The 26,517-nt window shown below is 40.6% G+C and overlaps 1 protein-coding gene across 1 annotated transcript in view; it reads right to left on the bottom strand.

The window, feature by feature from the left end:
* VWA8 (von Willebrand factor A domain containing 8) overlaps positions 1-26,517 on the bottom strand; it is a 399,072-nt gene that overhangs the window by 122,791 nt on the left and 249,764 nt on the right. Inside the window, exons 36-37 of the mRNA XM_055426030.2 lie at positions 12,993-13,074; positions 7,695-7,899 (exon numbers count right to left, since the gene is read on the bottom strand). Coding sequence (XP_055282005.1) covers positions 7,695-7,899; positions 12,993-13,074 — 287 coding nt within the window. The remainder of the gene's footprint in view (positions 1-7,694; positions 7,900-12,992; positions 13,075-26,517) is intronic.

Here is a 26,517-nt window from a genome sequence, read left to right as displayed (position 1 = left end):
TCTGCATCCCCGCCTCTGGAGGGAGGAGTTGCTCACTCAGTTGTTAACAAGTTGATAACTCAGTCACCACCCTCTCATGTATTTTTTAATCCTCTAACGTGTTGATGCATCTCCAATTCCCTTTGTCCTTATGGTTTCATACCTTTTCTACTCTTTATTGGCAAGAGGCAAAACTAATCACGTGTGTTTGACTGTTCGGGAGTCCCTTCCCCTTTCCTTAAAAACCAGATGCAGGTGTTACTTCATCTCAGAGCCCCTTCCAAGGATAGAGTGAAGTACTCTCTGCTCTCCTCTGGTCCCCTACTCATGCTTCCATCCCTTTCTGCACACCCTGCACCATAGCTTATTTGGTTACAGCTCTACTTGCCTGTAAGTTCCCTGCGTCTGTACCTGTCTCTTATTAATTTCTTTATCCTAGCAAGTCTAGGAGATTAACAATGTTAATTAAACAAATAAATGAAAGAATGAGTGGAACTATTTAAAAGGAGAGGCTAGATGTGGTACCTGTGGCCTGACCTTGTAAGGAAACAAAGTACAAAGAGACATTTTTAGAATGCTATAAGGAGATAGAAAGGAACCCTGTACACAGACAAACTAGGAAAGACAGCTCCAAATCTGGCTTGCTCTGTACTGTTCTTGGGCTCAAGCTAAAGGTGATGTACATTTCACCGTGTGCTCTCAGTCCCTCCTAATTTGTCTTTTGAATAAGGCTAAACACTAGTTGTCCTACCAGTGATTTCCTGGTTTTCTTGCAGCTGACAAGTTTAGGCAGGCCATTTTTTTTCTATTCCCTTTTTGGGCCTGACAAAACTTTTCCTAAACAGGATTATAAACAAACCCCACTTTTAACACTAAGATGGATGATGAATTACGTAACTCATTGGGTCATGATGTAATATTAGGTGTCTGGGTAACACAGCTTCCTTTAAATTAGGCTTGGTTTCCACAGAAGCATTAAAGAATTCTGTAGACCAGTAAAACTGATATTCTAAGTTTCTAATTTTTATTTGTTTACTGAGTACTTTGTATCAAGTATAAATTGCATTTCATTCTTACAACAACTTTGCAAGGTACAATGGTACTGTCTTTATATTATGGCTGGAAAGTGGGGATTAGAAAGGATAAGTAATTTGCCGAAGATCACTTAAAAAGTGGTACATGGATTTGAACCTGGGTTTGACAATTTAAAATTTTAGGCTCTTAAATAATAGGCTATACCACTTATTAATAAAATGACAATTTTCTATATAAATATAAGAGCAAGGTTTTATTTCTACAGTCATTGTGATGTGTTGATTACACATAACTAAATATATAAAATGAGCTCAGAACCACAAAAATTCTAGAGTCATTGATCATCAACATATTCATTGCATTTGATATCTCAACTTTTAACTGATATATTACAGAACTGATTTCCTTTCCTTATATTTTAAATAAACATTACTAAGATTACTTATTTGCTGCTGTTGTTTAGTCACTGAGTCATGCCTGACTCTTTTGCGACCCCCTGGACTGTAGCCCACCAGGCTCCCCTGTCCATGGAATTTCCAAGGCAAGAATACTGGAATGGCTTGTGATTTCCTTCTGCAGAGGATCTTCCTGACCCAGGGACTGGACCTGAGTCTCCTGTATGAGCAGATGGATTCTTTACCATCGAGTCACCTGGGAAGACCAAGATTATTTCCTTTCTTGCTGATTATATTCTCAGACAGTATGCACTGGAGATACAGCTCCATACTTAAATTAAAGTGGTTATGAGAGAAAGGAGTTGAAATACTTCTGTGATTTGAAAAGCAATTTCCTTAGGTTTAGCCTTTTCTAAAATATAAAAGCTAAATAATGTTTCTTTTAATATTACTTTAAAACTCTAATACCAATGATTTTCATAATTTACAGAGTTTTTTTTGTTGGATATGCACAAAAACTTAATGAAAATTCATGGACTCTCTAAACTCATAAGCTTGTTGATTTGCTTGTCTTGGGAAGATGGTTGCCGATTTAATTTTAGCTCCATTTAGCAGTTACTGACAAATTTGTGATCCAATGGAAGCACTACTTCTGGAGGAAAATAAAAATCAACTGGCAAGTTCCTTCTGAAAGAGTTTATAAGAAAGGAGCCCCTTACGTACGAACCCACGAGTGACATCCCACTTGAGTATAGACTTCTTTCCAACTCTTGCTCAAACTGAATTCCCGGTTCAAGAAGACCATTGCCAGTTTGTAACTGGGACCAGTGCAGGCTTCAACATTTCCCAGAGGTGACGTGACTCCATCTTATCTGTTTTCTCAGTAGTACCTCCTAGCCTTTTCTTTTGCCTTTCTCTCTTCTGAGCTGCCTTTCCATTGTCTTATTTCTGAAGGACCTTGGGTTAGGCAGCTGTCATAATTCTCCTTGGGGAGTTAGTTAAAGGCTTGATCAAGCCAGGGGCATACTGGAGCCAAACTGTACTTGTTTGCGAGAGATGCTTGCTAAATATTCATAGATTTTGTGAGCAGACAGTTAACCATTGGTAGCTTTAAATCAGTCATGGAGGAGTATTTACTCCCTGAAAACTGGCAAAACAACAAACTGCCCTCCCCACCCCCTATTGCCCAGAGAGCTGGCCTACTGGCCCTCTCCTGGGTACTACTCCCCCCAGAGGACCTTGCATTTTCTCAGGTGAGCAGAAATGCTGTTCAAAGTCTAGATTCAAAATGAATTTCTATGGCTTGGATTTCTCTAACAACAATAAACAAAGGAAAAATCATTAGAGGCATTGTCTAACTGTTACCACATAGTCAAAGAGTTAGACCATCTTGATGAAAACAAGTTCTACTGATCCGTGACTAGGAAATATGGTGAGGCATTATTAAAAAAATTTTTTTAAGAAGTATTGCTTTTCTGGGCCAGGGAAGATTCCCAAAGATACATGTATGTGTAACAGTCCTACAAAATGTGTATCATTCTATAGCAGTGAGTCACTGAATTAGACTATTTTCAGAATTAGTGACCAAAGCCAGGGGTGGACTATGCTGCTTAAAAAGAACAAAGAACTGCAAACCTCCACAGAAGAGCGGGAGGTAATGCAGCTTGCAGAGTGAAAAACAAAACTTACTGACAGAGTACCAGGTAAATGATCTTGTGGTTTCCAAAACCCAAAGTGGGCCTTAACATTCTTACCAAGATCTTAAAAAATCATAACTGTTGGACTTGTAGCTAAAGCAAAACCCAGGCCTAATTACAGCAAATGACATTTGCTCATACTCTAAGCATATCTTTTTTAAAAGGTTAGAGGTGCTTAATATAAACTAGTTATCTTTCCTACATATTTCTGTCTGTGCCACTATTTTCAAATATTTACTGCATCTACTGTGTGCCACACCCTCTCTTAACCATAAGGATCAATATGTTCTATTCCACACTGTTTCAAAGAGTCTATCAATTTTTAAAGTATATACTCAAGCAAGTATTATTCAAAGGCCTCAAAGATATTCTACTAGTAAAAATGAAGGATTCATTTCTGATTAGTTTATTGTGCTTGCTTGTGTTTGCATGCTCAGTGTGTGATCCTCTGTCCATGGGATTTCCCAGGCAAGAATACTGGAGTGGGTTGCTATTTCCTTCTCCAGAGGATCTTCCTGACCCTGGGATCGAACCTGTGTTGCCTGGCAGGTGGATTCTTTACCACTGTGCCACTTGGGATAGTTTATTGTAACCAGACAATAACATTCGAAAGTTGTAATCTTTTAGCCTTTCTGCTCCCACAAGAATAGTCACCAGGAGCTTTGTAGAGAAGATGATTTGCTTTCTAAGGAAAACTGTGGTATAGTTTTAATAGCCTTCTTGGGAGGATCCAAATGTAACTAAATGAAAATATGGAAACTATGCTTTATAGAGAACACTTTACAGCCTAGTGAGAAACATTTTGCATGCACTTAGCCCGTGCTTCTGAAAACATGGTCTAAGAGTAGTAAACACGGACCCTTAGTAACGAACGGGCTCTTGAGCTGCAGTCACAGTGGCACTCTGAGTTTGCTGTTACAGCTGTTGACTATAACACAAACACACCGTGCTCTCAAAGCATGTAAAGTTAACCAACACACGGTATGCTGCTGCTGTTAAGTCGCTTCAGTCGTGTCCGACTCTGTGCGACCCCATAGAGGGCAGCTGACTAGGCTCTGCCGTCCCTGGGATTCTCCAGGCAAGAACACTGGAGTGGGTTGCCATTTCCTTATATTCAGCTCAAAAAATACTTCCTTTCAAGCTATACTCGCAAGAAAAGTATCAATGAATGCATGAAACCAAAATTGAAACTCAAAGCAACAATGACTTTAAAGCTAATATCTCAAGAAGGCTGAAATGTATCAAAGTCAAAAAGGATAGCAATAAAGTGTGTAATGGACAGAGTTGATTTAAGAGATAAACAGTTCTTTTGACACCAGGAAAAGGAATCAGGGAAAGATGGGGGTCAATAAGTGGTGAATGGCCTGGCAGGTTGTCTGCCTGACCTTCACTGTTGACCTAAAGGAGCATCTCATGACCAACAAGAACCGCCTAAAACAGGTCTGTACAAACCTCCCCTCCCAGAGATCTGAGGCTTCTTCAAACTCCTGGAGTGTAAACCAGGCCTTTTAATTTCTGTGATGGAAAGTAAGTCCATTCGGCCACTAGATGGAGATCAGGTTACTCCGCCGTTGACAGGGAAGCTGCCGGCAGTGGGTAAATGAGAAGCATGTTACTGAGAACCTAATTCTCTTTTCTCAGTACTTCTACAGAGGGTATTTTCCAAGCACGCAGATCAGAAGCAGACCTATGTCTAATAAAGGGTCCATAATGAGCAACAGGCGGTACCTGTGGTAAAGAACCCGCCTGCCAATGCACAAGACGTAAGAGATGCAGGTTCGATCCCCTGGGTCAGGAAGATCCCCTGGAGGAGGGCAGGGCAACCCACTCCATTGTTCGTGCCTGGAGGATCCCAGGGACAGATTATCCTCGCAGGCTACGGTCCATGGGGTCTCCAAGAGATACGACTGTGACGACTTAGCAGGCAGCACAATGAGCAAGAGGCTGAAGGATCTACTAAGAAGGCAGTTGTAAAAGACACATTTTTGCTTAAGTACATATTTTCAGTTTCAACAAAATGTATCACGAAACACTGGAGATGGAAGGAGAACACTGGATAACATCTACTCTCATTTTCCAAGTGGAACTACCATTCCATTCTGAATTACGTAACTTTCGTTCCGTTCCGTTCAGTCGCTTAGTCGTGTCCGACTCTTTGCGACCCCGTGGACGGTAGCCTACCAGGCTTCTCCGTCCATGGGATTCTCCAGGCAAGAATACTGGAGTGGGTTACCATTTCCTTCTCCAGGGGATCTTCCCGACCCAGGGATCGAACCCGGGTCTCCCGCATTGGAGGCAGACGCTTTAACCTCTGAGCCACCAGGGAAGCCCTTTACTACTGAATAAATCTTATTTCTATGATAGCTGAACTTTAAACTGGAGACATAATGTTACGCATTTCCCAGAAAATGTATGATCTGTAGAAGGATCAGATACTACCCTACATACTATAGCAGAGTATTTTGATTATTTTTGAGATATTATATACTATACTTCTGTGCATTTCTAACTTAGGACCTATACGTGCAACTGCTCAGTTGTGTCTGACTCTGCAATCCCATGGACTGTAGCCTACCAGGGTCCTCCATCTGTGTAATTTTCGAGGCAAGATTACTAGAGTGGGTTGCCATTTCCTTCTCCAGGGGTTCTTCCCGACCCAGGGATCGAACCCAGGTCTCTCCTGCATTGCAGGCAGATGCTTTACTGTTTGAGCCACCAGGGAAGTCCAGGAACTATATATATTCATTCAATAGTTACATAAAGACCAATAAAAAATTGAGTTAAAAAGAATTCCATTTGTTATCAAAAAGCTTCAGTTTCGTGTATATGGGTACTATGAGGAGAAACAAGCATATTATCTATCATGTACCAATCATCATGCTAAAGAGTTGGGAATACAAAGGTGCACAACAGCTTCAGGAAGTCACTGGGAAGAGAAGAACTACAAGGTTAAAACACAAACAGGGGTCAACCTTTGTAGTGGTGAAGACTAGTTATCAAAATCATGAGTGATACTCCTTTTAAAAATTCTGCTGTGAAGGAAACTTAATTTAGGCCACAAACCTTGGCCATGGGGAAAACATGACCTTTGATCTCTGTAACACATGAGAAATTGAAATAAAACCTAAGACATTCAAACACAATAGGGCTTCCCTAGTGGCTCAGCTGGTACAGAATCTGCCTGTAATGTGGGAGACCTGGGTTCGATCCCTGGGTTGGGAAGATCCTCTGGAGAAGGGAAAGGCTACCCACTCCAGTATTCTGGCCTGGAGAATTCCATGGACTGTATAGTCCATGGGGTCACAAAGAGTCAGACCCAACTGAGTGAATTTCACTTTCACTTTTCATCAATTGCTATAATGAAAAAAGGACCTTAATTCAGACAAAGAAGAAACTAATCTTTAGAATAATAATAGAAGCAGAACCATAGTTAATTAATTTTCTAATAACTGTTATGGATAGCAACCAACATTCAGTCTGTTATTATGATAGATCCATTTCACTTAATGACATGTTTATTTTAGAGTAATACATTTGTTTCAGCTTAACTGAATTAATATAGTTATACCCTTTCAAAAGAATTTGAGGTTGCTGGCCTATATTTGTTTATGATTTTCAAAATGTTCCTATAAGCTAAAAACATGTATTACTCATTCATGCATACACAATATATGTATATTTCTTCTCTAAGGGAAATCATAAAAATAACCACATAAAATAGCAATTAATAATTAGATGTCAATGGTAGTTTGTAGAAGTCTCTTATCTTGTTATCGTCTGTATCAATACCTGGTTCTTAACAGAGCAACACAGCTGGCAGGAACCTACCTTTCCTTTTGCTGGATAAGAACGAAATATAAACAAAGACGTTTTCCTCTGAAGATTAAAATAAATAAATTACAGATAAAACAAATCCTTTCATAATACGGTTTAGTATTTATGGGTACACAGCCTTCCACACTGTTCACATTAGTTGCAGACAGCAATCAGATTAGGTGATGACTGAGTTACTTCTGGAGGGGTGGAGTTGTCTCCCTCTTTGGTGACCCGTTCCCATAATTCCTTCCAGTGCAGGTTTGAGTCTACTTATTATGACTGCTAAATTTCCATTCTCTGCAAATAAGGGAGCTGGCAGAAACACACCCCTACTGGATGCATAATTCTGCTTATCTTCTCTAGGCTAAAGGTTTTGGCCTTATAATGCTGTGCTGCATTTAGATGCTCAGGATTTGTTTCCTTGGCAGCATGGGGAGATGCTGACGACAATGGCAGAAGTGAGAATGGATGCAAAGGTGGAGCTGGAAACTGATTAATGCTTAAGGTTAAAAAATAAAAGCTGATGATTACATTTGCATGTTACAAAGTGAGGAACTTATATATTTAAGCACTGACAGAAAAAAAGGCACATTTTTACTTTTCCACTATGTCAAAGGATAGATTTGTCTTTTCCTGAGTCCCCAAATTATTTTAGCTGTTTTAGCAAACTACATTTGAGTCTCTGGGCCAGAAGCTTCTATGACTGTGGCATCTGCAAATAATTGATAACTTAATGTGCCCCCTTAAGAGGTAAGGTCAATTCAAGTGGTACCTGCATGTGTCTGTCACCTTCTTCTCCAATCATGTTTCTCCATTCCATGAGCGATCGCTGCAGATGTTCAAGGCCAGTTTCCCAAAGCCGGACTCGGCCTCCCATATCAACAGTGACAACGCCACCTTTGCCCCACTCAGCTAGCAGTGCGTCTGTGTCCGAGATAGTAGACAGCCACGTGGTATATGGTGAGAGAGAGTCTGACCTGAAAAAGAAATTACAGTGTTCAACCAACTGAAGCCCAGGGAATGATGCTAGTTCAGCTAGACTCATGCTAAACTTGCTGGAAAGAATTCTCAGTTACACAAGAACCTGCCGGACAGCACAAGGAACTACACTCAATGTCTTATAATAGCCTATAATGGAGAAGGATCTGAAAGAGAATATGTATATGTATAACATATACATACATATATATACATATGAGTGAATTTGCTATACAATTGAAACTAATATAACATTGTAAACTGACTATGCTTCAATAAGAAACATAATGTTTAAAAACACATTAAAAAACTAAGGGACCAACAGATTCATCTGGAAGGAAAAAATATATAGTTATTTACTGGTTATTTACATATTCTTTTTAAAATTTTCATTTTCTTCTCTCTTTGCATGGGCCTTCTCTATTTGCAGCAAGCGAGGGCTACTCTCTAGTTGAGGTGCATGGGCTTCTCACTGTGGTTTCTTCTCTGGTTGTGGAGCACAGGCTCTTGAGTGCATGAGCTTAGCTGCCCCTCGGCATGTGGGATCTTCCCGGACTGGGGATAGAACCTGTGTCCCCTGCACTGGGATTCTCAACCAATGGACTATCAGGGAAGCCCAATTTACATAACCTGCATTTGTAGATCCTGGATGACATGTGCATTCACTGTCAGGAAGAAAGGGACTCTAAACCAACTCACACCTCAGACTCCTGCAGAGCTGACTCACTTCCCAGGGTTCTAAGGTCTATACTGAAATTCTTGTTTATGTGTTTTAACTGCATTTATTTGACAGTTTGCCTTTTCTAAGTTAGATGGTTATATGGATTTATAATAAAGAATTTATATATTTCTTATATGTTTCATGCATATACATATTTCTAATATATATAGTCAATTCAAGGAATGCAACTTTTGCCTGTAAGAGTCAACTGCACACTTTCTTTATCTGAGTATGGCTCTCACTATACAAAAGAAATACAGATTAGAAATTCTAATTACCACTGTTGGCTTTCTAAATATATCTGGTATTTTCTCTATAAAATAAATGGTCTAAAGAGATGGTCTGATCAGATAATTAAAATAATAAAGTATCAAGATAGACTTGCAGAAACCACAAAACTACTATATATTAGGTAAATTTTTACACTGAAGAAATCAAGACTACTTTAATCTTTTTATCAGTCTGCCTCAGTGGATACTAAACACAGAGTGACAAAGCCACCTACTCTGAGATGTGGAAATCTTAGGAAGTGTTTATATAAAGAGAATAACAACAGTAGGACCAAGTGTTTCAGAACTATAGGGTTGGCCAAAAAGTTTGTTCAGGGTTTTTTTTTTTTTAGCATTAAATGCAATTGTACTTTTATTTTTCTAAACTGATAATTGAAATATGTGCATTTGTTGCTTTAATGTGCATTTCCATGAATAATACCAAGCTTGAGAATCTTGACCTATGTTTACTCTTAGTTGTTTCGGTTTCTGTTTCTTTTTTTAAAATATAAATTTATTTATTTTAATTGGAGGCTAATTACTTTACAATATTGTAGTGGTTTAGCAATACATTGACATGAATCAGCCACGGGTGTACATGTGTTCCCCATCCTGAACCCCGCTCCCACCACCCTCCCCATCCCATCCCTCAGGGTCATCCCAGTGCACCAGCCCCAAGCTCCCTGTCTCATGCATCAAACCTGGACTGGAGACTCATTTCACATATGATAATATACATGTTTCAATGCCATTCTCCCAAATCATCCCACCCTCGTCCTCTCCCACAGAGTCCAAAAGACTGTTCTATACATCTGTGTCTCTTTCGCTGTCTCGTATACAGGGTTATTGTTACCATCTTTCTAAATTCCATATATATGCGTTAGTATACTGTATTGGTGTTTTTCTTTCTGGCTTACTTCACTCTGTATAATAGGCTCCAGTTTCATCCACCTCATTGGAACTGATTCAAATGTATTCTTTTTATTGGCTGAGTAATATTCCATTGTGTACATGAACCACAGCTTTCTTATCCATTCATCTGCTGATGGACATCTAGGTTGCCTCCATGTCCTGGCTATTGGAAACAGTGCTGCGATGAACATTGGGGTACATGTGTCTCTTTCAATTCTGGTTTCCTTGGTGTGTATGCCTAGCAGTGCGATTGCTGGATCATATGGCAGTTCTATTTCCAGGTTTTTAAGGAATCTCCACACTGTTCTCCATAGTGGCTGTACTAGTTAGAATTCCCACCAACAGTGTAAGAGAGTTCCCTTTTCTCCACATCCTCTCCAGCATTTATTGCTTGTAGACTTTTGGACAGCAGCCATTCTGGCTGGTGTGAAATGGTACCTCATTGTGGTTTTGATTTGCATTTCTCTGATTATGAGTGATGCTGAACATCTTTTCATGTGTTTGTTAGCCATCTGTATGTCTTCTCTGGAAAAAATGTCTGTTTAGTTCTTTGGCCCATTTTTTGATTGGGTCATTTATTTTTCTGGAATTGAGCTGCAGGAGTTGCTTGTATATTTTTGAGATTAATTCTTTGTCAGTTGCTTCGTTTGCTATTATTTTCTCCCATTCTGAAGGCTATCTTTTCACCTTGCTTATAGTTTCCATTACATCTTACAAAAAACTCATATGAAATTTTTGGCCAACCCAATACTTTACAGTACTAGAAGGACTCAAGGCAACTTTTGATATAATAGAGGATTCATCTCATGGTGCTCTCTCAAAAAATACTTGCCTTAGGAAAAAAACTAGGTACAGCTGGTAAAGTAAAAGGTCATTCAAGAATAATGAAATTTAACCACTTATGATGTGAGTAAATCTGCCACAAATGCTCAAGATGTATGATTCTATTGAGCACGGCACCTACTGGCTCCATACTTAACTCTCTGGCATGAAACTTTAAATTTACCAGAGCAATCTCTTCAATATGCCAAAAAAAAATGCTGAAGAAATCACATATTTACTACAGCTTGCGCACCACATCTAGAATCTCTTCTGTACCTTAAAAAAAAGAGCACATTCCTCTTATCTATGATAACAAAGTCTTTAAGGAACACAGAGAATTACAGTAGAGTGAAGTCCAGATTTACATATACCCATATATTAGTGCTAAGCAGTATGGTTTTACAAATGCAACAAAAGTTTCAGGACTAACACTTAAATTGTACTGAGAGCAAAAGTGATATATTCCTTTTGGCCGTACAGTTACATATAGTTTTACTGTTTTCTATTATTTGAAGTTAGCCATCAAATGGAAAATTCCTGCTATCTAACAGAATACTAAATTTAAGCAACCAGCAACAAAACTGAAACCCAGATGGGCTGTTCCCTTGGATTACATATACACCAAAAATGGCAGTAGTTAATCTTGAGAGAAACTCAGGATATACTGACAATAAACAGACTCTAAAACACGTGGCACTTGAAATAAGGCAAGTTCAAATTGAGATGTTCTGTAAATGTAAAATATATACTGGGTTTCAAAGACTCAGGAGAAAAAAGGAATGCAAAATATCATTAAAATTTTTATATCAAATACGTGTCAAAATAGTAATATTTATAATGGTAATAAAATACTATTAACGGTAATTTCACTGGCTTTTTTGTGCACTCTTTTACTCTGGCCACTAAGAACATAAAATTACATATATGGCTCACATTCTGTTTCTATTGGACAGCGCAGCACTAAATGAATGAAGCATGGTGACCAGCTGGCACTGGCTGTATTCATATATAGAGCCATTCTTCCAGGTATTATTTCTATGGTAGCTATAACATATGGTTCATACAGAAAGTTAACAGAGAAAAACACTAAAATATAAAGCTAGGGCTGGGGAAGAAATGAAGAGGAATACTGAAAAAATAATTATTGTGCTTTCAGTTCAGTTCAGTGCTTTAGAAATGTAAAAAAAAGGTTGTTTTTTGATTTTGTTACTTGAACTGATAGTATATTTTAATGAACATGGAATGGAATAAGAAATTTCCCCAAATGACTAGAAGCCATTTTTCATTAAATTGACGCATTAAGATGCTCCAGAAAGACATTCTCGTACATGTTAGGACAAGTAAATAAATCTATTTCTTTGAAAAATGCTTTCATTATTCACATTTCTTGAACCTGGCTAAATAAAGTGTCCTAAGAGATGAAACTACGGCCAAGAAGAGTTAAGAGGTAAGTCAGAGTGTTTCTGACTTATTTTGTATTGTCGTACTGAGCGATGTTCTTTGGACGCACGGAAGGTGGCTGGGGGACAGACAAATGTCTCTGTCCTCGCTCTGAGAGTGGAAGGCTCCCCAGGCTCCTCTGCCTGGGACCCCAGGTGAGGCTTTAACCACTGTGTTCTGAGGCCTTGGTTCTTTGTGAGAGAGGACATGTGAGGCATATGTGACATCAATCTATACAGAAGCAGGAGCACACCGAGGCTGAGGAAAAGGGAGAGCAGGTACGGACGTCTCCAGAAAGGGGTGGGCTGGAGGTGGGGACATAGGTGTTTTTCAAGGAAGAGTTGGCATGTCATCGGTCCTCTTTTTATATATTCCCTGAGTCTAACTAGTTTGAACACTTTGCTTCCACTGCTGAACAGCAATAAACCACTGGCAATAAATCTATACCAAATCTCTAGAATCCTTTGACCACTGTATGGCCTTCATGACTGTAGATACATAATTACACCTTTAAAAACAATATTAAACAAATGAGATTTAAATTCCTTTGACATCTTGAATACATTTACCTCAGAACTCTAATGTATGAAGTTAATAAATATGAAAATTTTTTCAGTGCTAAAAATGCTGTTTCAAAAATTTTATCATAAGGATCGATTAAAAAAAAAAAGAAATGAACATTTGAAGGCTGTTAAGACTTAAACCTAGGTAACATGTGAACATTTTTCCAATGTTCAAATAAAAATGGCAGCGCAGCAAGATAAAAACAAACTGTAACTATATATATATATATATGAAAGAAAGAAAAAGAGCTTGCTATTTAAGGAAGCAAAAAGCACACATTTACTCAGGGTACTTGGTAAGAATTCACTCTCTCTTTTTTTTTTATCTGACATACAAGCTAAGAATGAAACTGAAAATGGATTACCCAGGAATTGGGATGTATCGAAGTCTCTTGGACTGGAGATCAGTAACTTCTATATATCCAGCTGTCTGTGGAGGGGCAACATCTGCAAAGAAGTCAAGACACAAGCCGAGTGTTAAATTACTGCCTGATATAAAAACAGGACCCAAATAAAGCACAGATGCTGCTTAAAATGGAATGAAATTATCACTCGCCTAGAACAGAACTCTGGGACCCACTTCACAAGGTCCGGGGCTGACGCTCAGTTATGCTTTTGTCAGGAAAACAGACATTGTCAGATAGATGCATGTTATGTTGTGATTCTTCAGTGTCAGAGAACTACCTAAGTTCCTTTCATTTTCTTTGATATTAATAGCTTCCCAAGATGGGTCAGTGTTTTAGCATTTAAGAGTTTATCTGAAAATACTGGATCAGTGGAATTCTTTTTCCTCCCTAGGAAGTTACAACAGTGACGGTATAACACAGTGGAATCGGCACCTACTTGAAATTGGAGTGGCCTGGTAGACAATCCTGGCTTGAAATTTCCTGACTATGATTTACTATGGGCAATTTAGTTCTCTCTCTGAGACCTGCTTTCATCATTTGCAAAATGAGGATAAGAAGAGCATCTGAGCACACAATTAGTAGTTGCTCCACCGTGGCTGTTACTATTAGGACCCCTCAAGACAGGAAAAGGTGAGGTGAGGATCGGGGCATTTGGGCAAGGACTCTGGGTCATGAAGAATGTGAAAAGGCGGGGAAGGAGAAGGTAATGTGATATGGGGGCCAGAATCCCCAGCTCCAGTTCTAGTTGTTTCCCAGAAAATTCTGGAAGTTTACTGACTTTTTTCCCCAAACTCCTGAGTACCGCCATCACCCTCATCATCACCAGTTACCAGCACTGTGTCAAGAATCCTGCTTGTCTCTTTTGTTTTCATTAACTGCGTGCTATGCTGCTGTGCTCAGTCGCTCAGTCGTGTCTGGCTCTTTGCGACCCCGTAACCCGCCAGGCTCCTCTTCCATGGAATCTTCCAGGCAAGAATACTGGAGTGGGTTGCCATTTCCTACTCCAGGTGATCTTCCTGACCCAGGGATTGAACCCACATCTTTTGCATCTCCTGCTTTGGCAGGTGGATTCTTTACCGCTGCGCCACCTGGGAAGTCCTATTAATCACCCTTTTTCATTGGCTGCACCACCCAGCACGTGGGATCCCAGTTTCTGACATTGGAAGCTCAGAATCTTAACCATTGGATCACCAGTGAAGTCCCTGTTTGGGACTTATAGATAGTGTTTTTAATACTGATAACTACAAAGGCCTTGGATTCTGTTTGAGAGATGAGAAAGAAGAGACTTACAGAGGTGGTATAATAATGGACTTGGAGAGTGATAGAGAAAGCTTTCAAAATCAGGCCTTCCTTCTGGCTTTAAAATCCCTGCTCTGCCCACTACTCCACACAGCTTCTACCTGAGCTTGTGGTTCAATTCAGTTGAGTTCAGTTCAGTCGCTCAGTCGTGTCCGACTCTTTGTGACCCCATGAATCACAGCACACCAGGCCTCCCTGTCCATCACCAACTCCTGGAGTTCACTCAAACTCATGTCCATCGAGTTGGTGATGCCATCCAGCCATCTCATTCTCTGTCGTCCCCTTCTCCTCCTGTCCCCAGTCACTCCCAGCATCAGAGTCTTTTCCAGTGAGTCAACTCTTTGCATGAGGTGGCCAAAGTATTGGAGTTTCAGCTTTAGCATCAGTCCTTCCTTGAACACCCAGGACTGATCTCCTTTAGGATAGACTGGTTGGATCTCCATGCAGTCCAAGGGACTCTCAAGAATCTTCTCCAACACCACAGTTCACAATTTTAAAATAGCCTTATTTTTATAAAATCTTGGCTTCCAATGTCTCTTTAAAACAACAACAACAACAAAAAACCCACAAACCTACAAAGAAACCATACTCTTAAAGATTTTTGTCTGTTGTCTATCTCCTATTACAATTTCTTTTTTTTTTTTTTTATTGTAACAAAGTTTTCTCTCTCCACTATGCAAAGTCAGCTGTAAGTCCAGGCAACTTTAAAAGTACTTCAAAGATACTTGCTTATGTGTCTACCCTTTTTAAAAATTTTTTAATTTATTTTTAATTGAAGAATAATTGCTTTATAATATTATGTTGGTTTCTGCCATACATCAGTATGAATCAGCCATAGATACACCTATGTCCTCTCCCTATGGAACCTCCCTCCCACCTCCCACCCCACCTCACCCCCAGGTTGTCACGGAGCTCTGCATTTGGGCTCCCCGTGTCACACAGCAAATAAATGTCTAGATGGAAAAACAGTGGAAACAGTGTCAGACTTTATTTTTTGGGCTCCAAAATCACTGCAGATGCTGATTGCAGCCATGAAATTAAAAGACGCTTACTCCTTGGAAGGAAAGTTATGACCAACCTTGATAATATATTGAAAAGCAGAGACATTACTTTGCCAACAAAGGTCCGTCTAGTCAAGGCTATGGTTTTTCCTGTGGTCATGTATGGATGTGAGAGTTGGACTGTGAAGAAAGCTGATCGCCGAAGAATTGATGCTTTTGAACTATGGTGTTGGAGAAGACTCTTGAGTCCCTTGTACCACCAGGAGATCCAACCAGTCCGTTCTAAGGGAGATCAATCCTGGGTGTTCATTGGAAGGACTGATGCTAAAGCTGAAGCTGCAATACTTTGGCCACCTGATGCGTCGAGTTGACTCACTGGAAAAGACTCTGGTGCTGGGAAAGGTTGGGGGCGGGAGGAGAAGGGGACGACCGAGAGTGAGATGGCTGGATGGCATCACCGACTCTGTGGACATGAGTTTGAGTGAACTCCGGGATTTGGTGATGGACAGGGAGGCCTGGCGTGCTGTGATTCATGGGGTCGCGGAGAGTCGGACACGACTGAGCGACTGAACTGAACTGAACTGAAAGTACGTTTCAGGGCTACTCTCTCAATTCATCCCACCCTCTCCTTCCCCTACTGTGTCCACAAGTCTTTATGTTTGTTGTCTGCATCTCCTTTGCCGCCCTACAAATAGGTTCATCAGTACCATCTTTCTAGATTCCATATATATGTGCTAATATACAGTATTTTTCTCTTTCAGACTTACTTCACTCCGTATGATAAACTTTAGGTTTCACCCATTTCATTAGAACATCAAATGCATCCTTTTTTTATAGCTGAGTCATACATGTTCTGCTGTATGTATGTGCCACACCTTCTTTACCTGTTCATCTGTCCGTGGACATCTAGGTGGCTTCCACGTCCCAGCTTGTAAGGAGTGCTACGACAAGCACTGAGGTATATGTGTCTTTTTCAATTATGGTTCCTCAGGGTATATGAACAACAGTGAGATTGTTGGTCACGTGGTACTTTTATTCCTAATTCTTTAAGGAATCTCCATACAGTTTTTCATAGTGGCTGAATCAATTTACATTCCCACCAACAGTGCAAGAGGGTTCTTTTCCCCATGCCCTCTCCAGGATTTATTGTCTATAGACTTTTTTGATGATGGCCATTCTAAGCAGTGTGAGGCGACACCTCATTGTAGTTTTGATTTGCATTTCTCTAATAATGAGTGATGTTGAGCATCTTTTCATGCATTTACTAGCCAACTGTATGCCTTTGGAGAACTGTCTGTTTAGGTCTTGTGCTCACTTTTTGATTGGGTTGTTTTTCTGGTATTGAGATGCAGGAGCTGTTTGTATATTTTGGAGATTAATCCTTTGTCAGTTGTTCCATTTGCTATTATTTTCTCCCATTCTGAGGGTTGTCTTTTCACCTGGTTTGTAGTTTCCTACATTGTGCAAAAGCTTTTAAGTTTAATTAGGTCCCATTTGTTTATTTTTGCTTTTATTTCCATTACTCTAGCAGGTGGGTCATAGAGGATCTTGCTGTGATTTATGTCAAAGAGTGTTCTGTCTATGCTTCCCTCTAGAAGTCTTACATTTAAGTCTTTAATCCATTTTGAGTTTATCTTTGTGTGTGGTGTTAGGAAATGTTCTAATTTCATTCTTTTACATGTAGTTGTCCAGTTTTCCCAGCATCGCTTATTGAAGATACTATCTTTTCTCATTAAAATTTCTGATTAAAATGAGAAGACTAGAATGTCCACATTGAATTTATCCAATGTAGTTTACAAAAAAATAAGAAACTTGGCATTTGAATTTCCTGTTCACACCTGAAGGTTTTCAAGATGATCACCTGACAACCTCAACATCTCTCTTTTTTATTCAACAGACATGGTTGAGCATCTCTACATGGAGCGCTGGGGAAGAGAGAAAAAAGATGTGTGTGGTTCTTGACTTGTCTGAGGAGCCCACAGCATAAAGAAGAAAGTGCCCTTTTTTCTTTTCTTTGAAAAATAGACGGGTGGGATGGGGTGGGAGGTGGGAGGGAGGTTCAAGAGGAAGGGGACACATGTATACCTATGGCTGATTCATGTTGATGTATGGCAGAAACCAACACAATATTGTAATGTGATTATCCTCCAATTAAAAATAAATAAAAGCAAAAAAAAAAATCATTGTGAGCCTTTAGGAACTTGGGAAGGATTCCAGGATGGGAAGCATAGCCCTGTGGTCCTGTGTGAGCTGCGGATCTAGGCAAGAAGTGGTCCTAGGGGGCACAAAGGGGCAGGAGGAAAGGAAGGTAGTGTCCAGGGAGAGCAGGGGGTAAGGAAAACCAGTTACTGTAGTAACCGGACCACCCAGCTGAATTGGCTATCCCCAGATAGCCCACTCGTATAAAGCCAATATGCTTATCATAAGTCATGTACTGCCGGCACTGGAAACGCTGCCTAGGATGTAAGGTCAGTCTTGGCCGAAGTTGTGAACCATATATCATTTTTGACAGTTCCTGCCTCTAGGACCTAACTGAAGTGGGTTGAATTATTTATAGACCCTGGGTTCTTTGCCAAAAATGACCAGTTACTGAAGTGGTTAGGATGACTAGCTCTGCCTAGCTAATCAGTTATGTTTGGGCTGCCACTTACATGCACTCTTTTTCATAAGTAGTAGTAGTAAGCTGCGCTACCGCCACCACTGCTTTTAGGCTTCCTATGAAAGCAAAGTAAGCCAACTTATTTTAAATATTGTTTTTCCTACAGCTTTTTTTTTTCTTCCTCCACTGTGCAAGTTAATTCCATGGCATAAAGAAGATGAGAAAATCCAATAATGGCTCTGTTTCAGGGAGGAGAAAGCAAGAATTTTATTCTTCATGCTAAAAAGTATTTTCATGCGTCAGAAAAGGCAATTTGTGGCTAAAAAGGCCTTTTAGTGTGGTGGTAGGTTGCTTCCCAAGTAGCGCTAGTGGTAAAGAACCTGCCTGACAATATGGGAGACATAAGAGATGCTGGTTCGCTGGGTCAGGAAGATCCCGATCCCCTGGAGGAGGGCATGGCAACCCACTCCAGTATTCTTGCCTAGACAATCCCATGGACAGAGTAGGTGGCAGGCTACAGTCCATAGGGTCCCAAAGAGTTGGACACGACTAATGTGACTTAGCACAGTGATGGTGGTAATGGTAAGGCTTGAAAAATAAATCAGAAGTGAAGTTTTCAGATTTGGAAATAAATCAGTTTAGAATATATGAATGAATTAAGGAAGTAAAAACCATGGCCAGATTTCCCTCCAAACTTAGCCAAATCCTTACCGATCCATTTTAAATGTCTGAACACTGTAGAGAGGATGGAGGTTAAGAAAATTTCCATTACACTTGTAATCCAGGTGGATTTAGAAGAGAGGTATAAATTACATTTAGGGACTAGTTCCCTAACGATTAAAGGGAAGTCACTGCCACAGTGTTCAGACACAGTTCCCATAAACAGTGGAGACAGCTTAGATGCACAGCATCAAGGTTCGGAGCGGGAAGAAAAACTGTCAGGCAAAATAACCAAGAGCATTTTCAAAAGGAAGATGAAATTACGTAAAAAATTCACTCCTTCAAGCAATGTAATTTGATGTATATGTGTTCTCTATTTACTAGGTTTCAAGAAAGTGGAAAATTCTGAAAGAGATGGGAATACCAAACCACCTGACCTGCCTCTTGAGAAACCTCTATGCAGGTCAGGAAGCAACAGTTAGAACTGGACATGGAACAACAGACTGGTTCCAAATAGGAAAAGGAGTACGTCAAGGTTGTATACTGTCACCCTGCTTATTTAACTTATATGCAGAGTACATCTTGAGAAACGCTGGGCTGGAGGAAGCACAAGCTGGAATCAAGATTGCCACAAGAAATATCAATAACCTCAGATATGCAGATGACACCACCCTTATGGCAGAAAGTGAAGAGGAACTAAAAAGCCTCTTGATGAAAGTGAAAGAGGAGAGTGAAAAAGTTGGTTTAAAGCTCAACATTCAGAAAACTAAGATCATGGCATCTGGTCCCATCACTTCATGGGAAATAGATGGAGAAACAGTGGAAACAGTGGCAGATTTTATTTTTTTGGGCTCCAAAATCACTGTAGATGGTGACTGCAGCCATGAAATTAAAAGATGCTTACTCCTTGGAAGGAAAATTATGACCAGCCTAGATAGCATATTAAAAAGCAGAGACATTACTTTGCCAACAAAGGTCCGTCTAGTCAAGGCTATGGTTTTTCCCGTGGTCATGTATGGATGTGAGAGTTGGACTGTGAAGAAAGCTGATCGCCGAAGAATTGATGCTTTTGAACTGTGGTGTTGGAGAAGACTCTTGAGAGTCCCTTGGACTGCAAGGAGATCCAACCAGTCCATTCTAAAGGAGATCAATCCTGGGTGTTCATTGGAAGGACTGATGCTAAGGCTGAAACTCCAATACTTTGGCCACCTCATGCGATGAGTTGACTCACTGGAAAAGAGTCTGATGCTGGGAGGGATTGGGGGTAGGAGGAGATGGGGACGACAGAGAATGAGATGGCTGGATGGCATCACCGACTCAATGGACATGAGTTTGAGTGAACTCCGGGAGTTGGTGATGGACAGGGAGGCCTGGCGTGCTGTGGTTCATGGGGTCGCAAAGAGTCGGACACGACTGAGCGACTGAACTGAACTGAACTGAAGAACTTCTGTGTTCACAGATTCAAAGATAGATGTGTGCCCTGCAATCAGGGTGACACCAAATCTCTGAATTTATTCAAAGTTCAAACAACACCGTGTTGCTTTCAATCAAGAGTCATTACTTTGTGTTTAAAGAGCTGAAGCCTATGATTTAAAGAGGGGAAAAAAAGCTAACATTTAAGTAGAAGAAAAATGATTGGAAGAAAGAAGTAAATCTCCCCCTGCCCCCCGATCTGCATCAACCACGAGTTACACCCTCTTTGTCAAAGCCACCAGGAGAATAGCCTTTACAGCTTCTACTGATTTATTTAATAAAAGGCTTACGCACATGCGTTCCTGACTAATCAGGTGGCTGGACTGTGTTTACTTGAAAAAATTAGTTTGAAATGTCATCAGAGACCTAAAGGCTCACAGACTAATGAGTCAGACAGGCTGAAATAAAAAAGCATCAGCCCCAGCCTCACGCCTCTCACACTTCACTTTTTACTCCCAGAGATACTTTCAACTTTTTAAAGCTGTTTCTTTGGTGTTCACCTTTATCCTTCTGGTGCTGTCTTGATGTTTTACTTTTAGGCATTATTTATCGACTTCCCATCATGTAGGATGAGAGTTTAACTCTTTTTCACACACCCCCTTCCCCTGCCTGGGCGTCCCTGGTGGCTCAGTGGTAAAGAATCCACCTGCCAATGCAGGAGACCCACGTTCCATCCGTGGGTCAGGAAGCTCCCCTAGGGAAGGAAATGGCAACTCACTCCAGTATTCTTGCCTAGTAAATCCCATGGACAGAGGAGCCTGGTGGGCGGGCTACAGTCCATGGGGTCACAAAAGAATCTGACACAACTCACTGACTAAACAACTTCCCTTGCCTAACACCCCATTTCCTATCCCCCAACGAATTTATGTGATACCTGAATGCTCTTTGAGTCTTCATATATTTATGAAGGTCCGTATTGTCAGAGCCGTGGTTTTTCCAGTAGTCATGTATGGATGTGAGAGTTGGACCATAAAGAAGGCTGAGTGCCAACAAATGGATGCTTTTGAACTGTAGTGTTGGAGAAGACTCTTGGGAGCCCCTTGGACAGCAAGTAGATCAAGCCAGTCCATCCTAAAGGAAATCAAACCTGAATATTCATTGGAAGGACTGATGATGAAGCTGAAGCTCCAATATTTTGGCCACCTGACGCAAAGAGCTGACTCACTGGAAAAGACCCTGATGCTAGGAAAGACTGAAGACAGGAGGAGAAGGGGTGACAGAGGATCACATGGGTGGATGGCATCATCGATTCAATGAACTTGAGTCTGAGCAGATTCCAGGAGATAGTGAAGGACAGCCTGGCACGCTGCAGTTCATGGGGTCATAAAGAGTCGGAAACAAGTGAGTGACTAAATAACAACAACAATCTCTATGGAACTCCCATTCATATCCATTTCTTTCCCTCCTGTTAATGTGTCTCACATCAATATAATTATCAGATCAATCAAAAAACCTGAAGGGAAGAAGGGAAAAATTGCCCACCCCCACACCAAACTCTAGTCAGGCTTTTCTGAATCCTCCTCTCAATTAGGTACACACTTTTGGCCTTCAGTGTTCATCTGAGCATTGTCCAGTTTTAACAAGAATAGAGTTCAGGTAGCTTAACCAGAAACCTCAACCTGGACATCTGACAAAGTTCCTGATCCTCTACCATTTCCCAAATAAAGTCTGATCACCCTGGCCTGCCTGCAGCAGGGATCCTGTTAGGTAGATTTAGTCAGAATCCTCCATTACCTCTGATTCCCTCTTAGCAATTTTCCATCCACTGATCCCCACCAACAAAACTGAAGGATCTCTACTATCTGATTTTAAGACAAACTATGAAGTAGTAATCAAGAGAGTATAGTGTTAATGAGGACGGACACAAAGACCATTTGAATACAAATGAAAACTCAGAAAGAAACCCACATATGAGGTCAGTTGCTTTTCCACAGAGCTCCAAAGATAATTTAATGGAAAAAGGATAGTCTTCTCAGTAAATGATGGTAAACAATTGACTATTTCCATGAAAAACAATGAGCCTTAATCCATACCTTATACCATAGAGAAAATTAACTTGATCATATACTAATGCATATACACAGAATCTAGAAAGATGGTACCAAAGAATTATCTGCAGGACAGCAATGGGATAACAGACATAGAGAACAGACATACGGACATGGGGAGAGGGGAGAGGAGGTGAGATGTGTGGAAAAAGTAGCATGGAAACTCACATCACCATGTGTAAAATAGATAGCCAGCGGGAATTTTCTGTATGGCTCAGGAAACTCAAACGGGGGCTCTATATCAACCTAGAGGGGTGGGATGGGGAGGGAGATGGGAGGGAGGTTCAAAAGAGAGGATATATGTATATCTATGACTGATTCATGTTGAGGTTTGACAGAAAGCAACACAATTCCATAGAGCAATTATCCTTCAATTGAAATATGAAGTCGCTAAAAGAAAACAGGAGATTTGGGCCTTTCACCAAAATGGGAGAAAATGTTTGGAAAACATGTATCTGATATATTGGACTTGTATCTAGACTACATGAACCCAAATACTCAAAAAATCATTAAAAAGAAAGCAAGTAACCCAGTTCAAAAAGTGGGCAAAGGATCTGAAGGGACATTTCACTAAAGAAGATAGACATAAAAAGATGCTCATCATCATGTGGGACTAGGGAAAATGCAGAATAAAATCTCAATGAGATATTCAGCAATAAAAAGGAACACCCAGCTGGTACATACAACATAAATGATTCGCAAACATATAATATTAAGTGAAAGAAACCAGACTCGAAGTGCCACATTCTGTGTGATTCCATTTATGTGACATTCTGAAAAAGGCAAGAGAATAAGGGCAGAAAACCGGATAAGTGAGGGGTTGGGGGTAGGGTTTGACGGCAGAGTGGCATAGGGGAGGTTTAGGGGAGATGGAACCATTCACTGTCACTTATGGTGATGGTTACACAACTGGATGTGTTTGTCAAGCTCATAGCACTATAAACGAAAACAGTGAATTTTACTGTCTGTAAACTGGACCTTACATCACCAGATGGTCAACACCGAAATCAGACTGACTATATTCTTTGCAGCCAAAGATGGAGAAGCTCTACACAGTCAGCAAAAATGAGACTGGGAGCTGACTGTGGCTCAGATCATGAACTCCTTATTGCTAAATACAGACTTAAACTGAAGAAAGTAGGGAAAACCACTAGACCTTTCAGGTATGACCTAAATCAAATCCGTTATGATTATACAGTGGAAGTGAGAAATAGATTTAAGACAATAGATCTGACAGACAGACTGCCTGAGGAACTATGGACAGAGAGAGGTTCGGGACATTATACGGGAGGCAGTGATCAAGACCATTCCCATGAAAAAGAAATGCAAAAAGGCAAAATGGCTGTCTGAGGAGGCCTTACAAAAAGCTGAGAAAAGAAGAGAAGCGAAACACAAAAGAGAAAAGGAAACATATAACCATTTGAATGCAGAGTTTCAAAGAATAGCAAGGAGAGATAAGAAAGCCTTCCTCAGTGATCAATGCAAAGAAATAGAGGAAAACAATAGAATGGGACAGACTAGAGATCTCTTCAGGAAAATTAGACATACCAAGGGAACATTTCATGCAAAGTTGAGCTCAATAAAGGACAGAAATGGTAGGGACCTAACAGAAGCAGAAGATATTACGAAGAGGTGGCAAGAATATACCAAAGAACTATACAAAAAAGATCTTCATGACCCAGATAACCACGATGATATGATCACTCACCTAGAGCCAGACATTCTGGAATGCGAAGTCCAGTGGGCCTTAGGAAGCATCCCTACGAACAAAGCTAGTGGAGGTGATGGAATTCCAGTTGAGCTATTTCAAATCTTGAAAGATGATGCTGTGAAAGTGCTGCACTCTATATGCCAGCAAATTTGGAAACCTCAGCAGTGGCCACAGGACTAGAAAAGGTCAGTTTTCATTCTAATCCCAAAGAAAGGCAATGCCAAAGAATGTTAAGCTGCACTCATCTCACAAGCTAGCAAAGTCATACTCAAAATTCTCTAAGCCAGGTTTCAACAATATGTGATGTTCAAGCTGGTTTTAGAAAAGCCAGAGGAACCAGAGATCAAATTGCCAACATCTGTTGCAGCATAGAAAAAGTGACAGAGTTCCAGAAAAACGTTTACTTCTGCTTTATCAACTACGCCACAGTTTGATCACAACAAACTGTGGAAAATTCTGCAAGAGATGGAATACCAGACCACCTTACCTGACTCCTGAGAAATCTGTAGGCAGGTCAAGAAGCAACAGTTAGAACTGGACATGGAACAACAGACTGGTTCCAAATTGGGAAAGGAGTACATCAAGGCTGTATACTGTCACCTTGCTTATTTAACTTATATGCAGAGTACATGATGAGAAATGCTGGGCTGGATGAGGCACAAGCTGGAATCAAGACTGCCAGGAGAAACATCAATAACCTCAGATATGCAGATGACACCACCCTTATGGCAGAAAGTGAAAAAGAACTAAAGAGCCTCTTGATGAAAGTGAAAGAGGAGAGTGAAAAAGTTGGCTTGAAGCTCAACATTCAGAAAACTAAAATCATGGTATCTGGTCCCATCACTTTATGGCAAATAGATAGGGAAACAGTGGAAACAGTGACAGACTTTATTTTTGGGGGCTCCAAAATCACTGCAGATGGTGATTGCACCCATGACATTAAAAGACGCTTACTCCTTGGAAGGAAAGTTATGACCAACCTAGACAGCATATTAAAAAGCAGAGACGTTACTTTGCTGACAAAGGTCCGTCTAGTCAAGGCTATGGTTTTTCCAGTAGCCATGTATGGATGTGAGAGCTTGACTATAAAGAAAGCTGAGCGCCAAAGCATTGATGCTTTTGAACTGTGGTGTTGGAGAAGACTCTTGAGAGTCTCTTGGACTGCAAGGAGATCCAACCAGTCCATCCTAAGATCAGTCCTGAAGATCACTGGAAGGACTGATGTTGAAGCTGAAACTCCAATATTTTGGCCACCTGATGTGATGAACTGACTCATTGGAAAAGACCCTGATGCCGGGAATGATTCAAGGCAAGAGGAGAAGGGGATGACAGAGGATGAGATGAGATCATTGGATGGCATCATCAACTCGATGGACATGACTTTGAGCAAGATCTGCAAGTTGGTGATGGACAGGGAAGCCTGGCGTGCTGCAGGCCGTGGGGTCACAAGGAGTAGGGAGCAACTGAACTGACTGAACTGAAACTGGACCTTAATAAGAACAAATGAGAACAACACAATACTTTAAAAACAACACTTTGTTCGGTGTGTGGAGAATGGGGCGGGAGCAAGGGAAGAAGGAAGAGGGAATTTGGTCTTCAGGCTACTGCAGTGTTACAGTGCAAAAATGGTGGTGATTTTGGATGTCGGCAACAGAACTGTAGTCGAGGGGGCTGGATATAAGATCAGCTTCCCTGGTGGCTCAGCTGGTAACGAATCTGCTTGCAATGTGGGAGACCTAGGTTCGATCCATGGGTTGGGGAAATCCCCCAGAGAAGGGAAAGGCTACCCACTCCAGTGTTCTGGCCTGGAGAATTTCATGGGCTGTATATTGTCCATGGGGTCGAAAGGGTCAGACACGACGGAGTGACTTTTACTTTCACTTTAAAGGTTGTATCAAAAAGAGATGGCAAGTGATGATAGAATAAATGTGGAGGATGAGGGAGAAGTATCAGGGCTGATCCCCAGGTTTCGGGGTAGATGAGCTGACTGAATTTTGGTATAGAATTTCTTGTTATTCCTAGGGTACTCTGTCATGCCTTTGTATTTTCATGTGGACTTCTCTCTTTCAGGATCAACTGCTTCATTGATTCCCTCCCATTCATCTTTCAAGAATCAGCTCAGAATCAAAAGCTTGGGTTGTAAGCCTCTCCTTTGTATTTATAGATCACCTTGTGAATATTCCTATTGCACTGTACAGCAATTGTCAGTGTATTAATAAAAAACATTCTAAGGAAATAGCAATTTATTTGGAAGGAACTAATTGTAACATTATCATATAACCAGGACTTTTTGAACCCAGTAATAGATAGATTATCATAGTAGGTTTAGTATTATATTTATGAAGTCCACACTAATATAATGAATGTAAACACAGGACAACATATTACTGCCACCAGGATGCAAATAAAAGTCAGTGGCTCAATGACCAACCATTTTCATAACTATCCTTTACAATGAAAGCCAGTGTTGTTCAGTGAGAACAGCTATGGCCTTGGGTTGGAAGACGCTGGTGTAAATCTGGGCTCTGCTGTCCACTGATGGGGTGACCCTCAGCAAGTTATTTTACCTCTCTGTATCAGTTTCTCGGCATATGAATTTGAGAATACATTAATGAAAGAACGGGACTTTGAAGATTAAATTAATTTCTACAAGGGAAAGTGACCAGTGCAGGAGTTGGCACATGTTATGCAG

This window comes from Moschus berezovskii, chromosome 13, assembly GCF_049115385.1.
Source record: "Moschus berezovskii isolate FMDL1 chromosome 13, NW_MosBer_1.0, whole genome shotgun sequence".
Classification (NCBI taxonomy): Eukaryota; Metazoa; Chordata; class Mammalia; order Artiodactyla; family Moschidae; genus Moschus; species Moschus berezovskii.
Note: the sequence above shows the minus strand (reverse complement) of the source record. Positions and strands in the feature narration are given on the sequence as shown.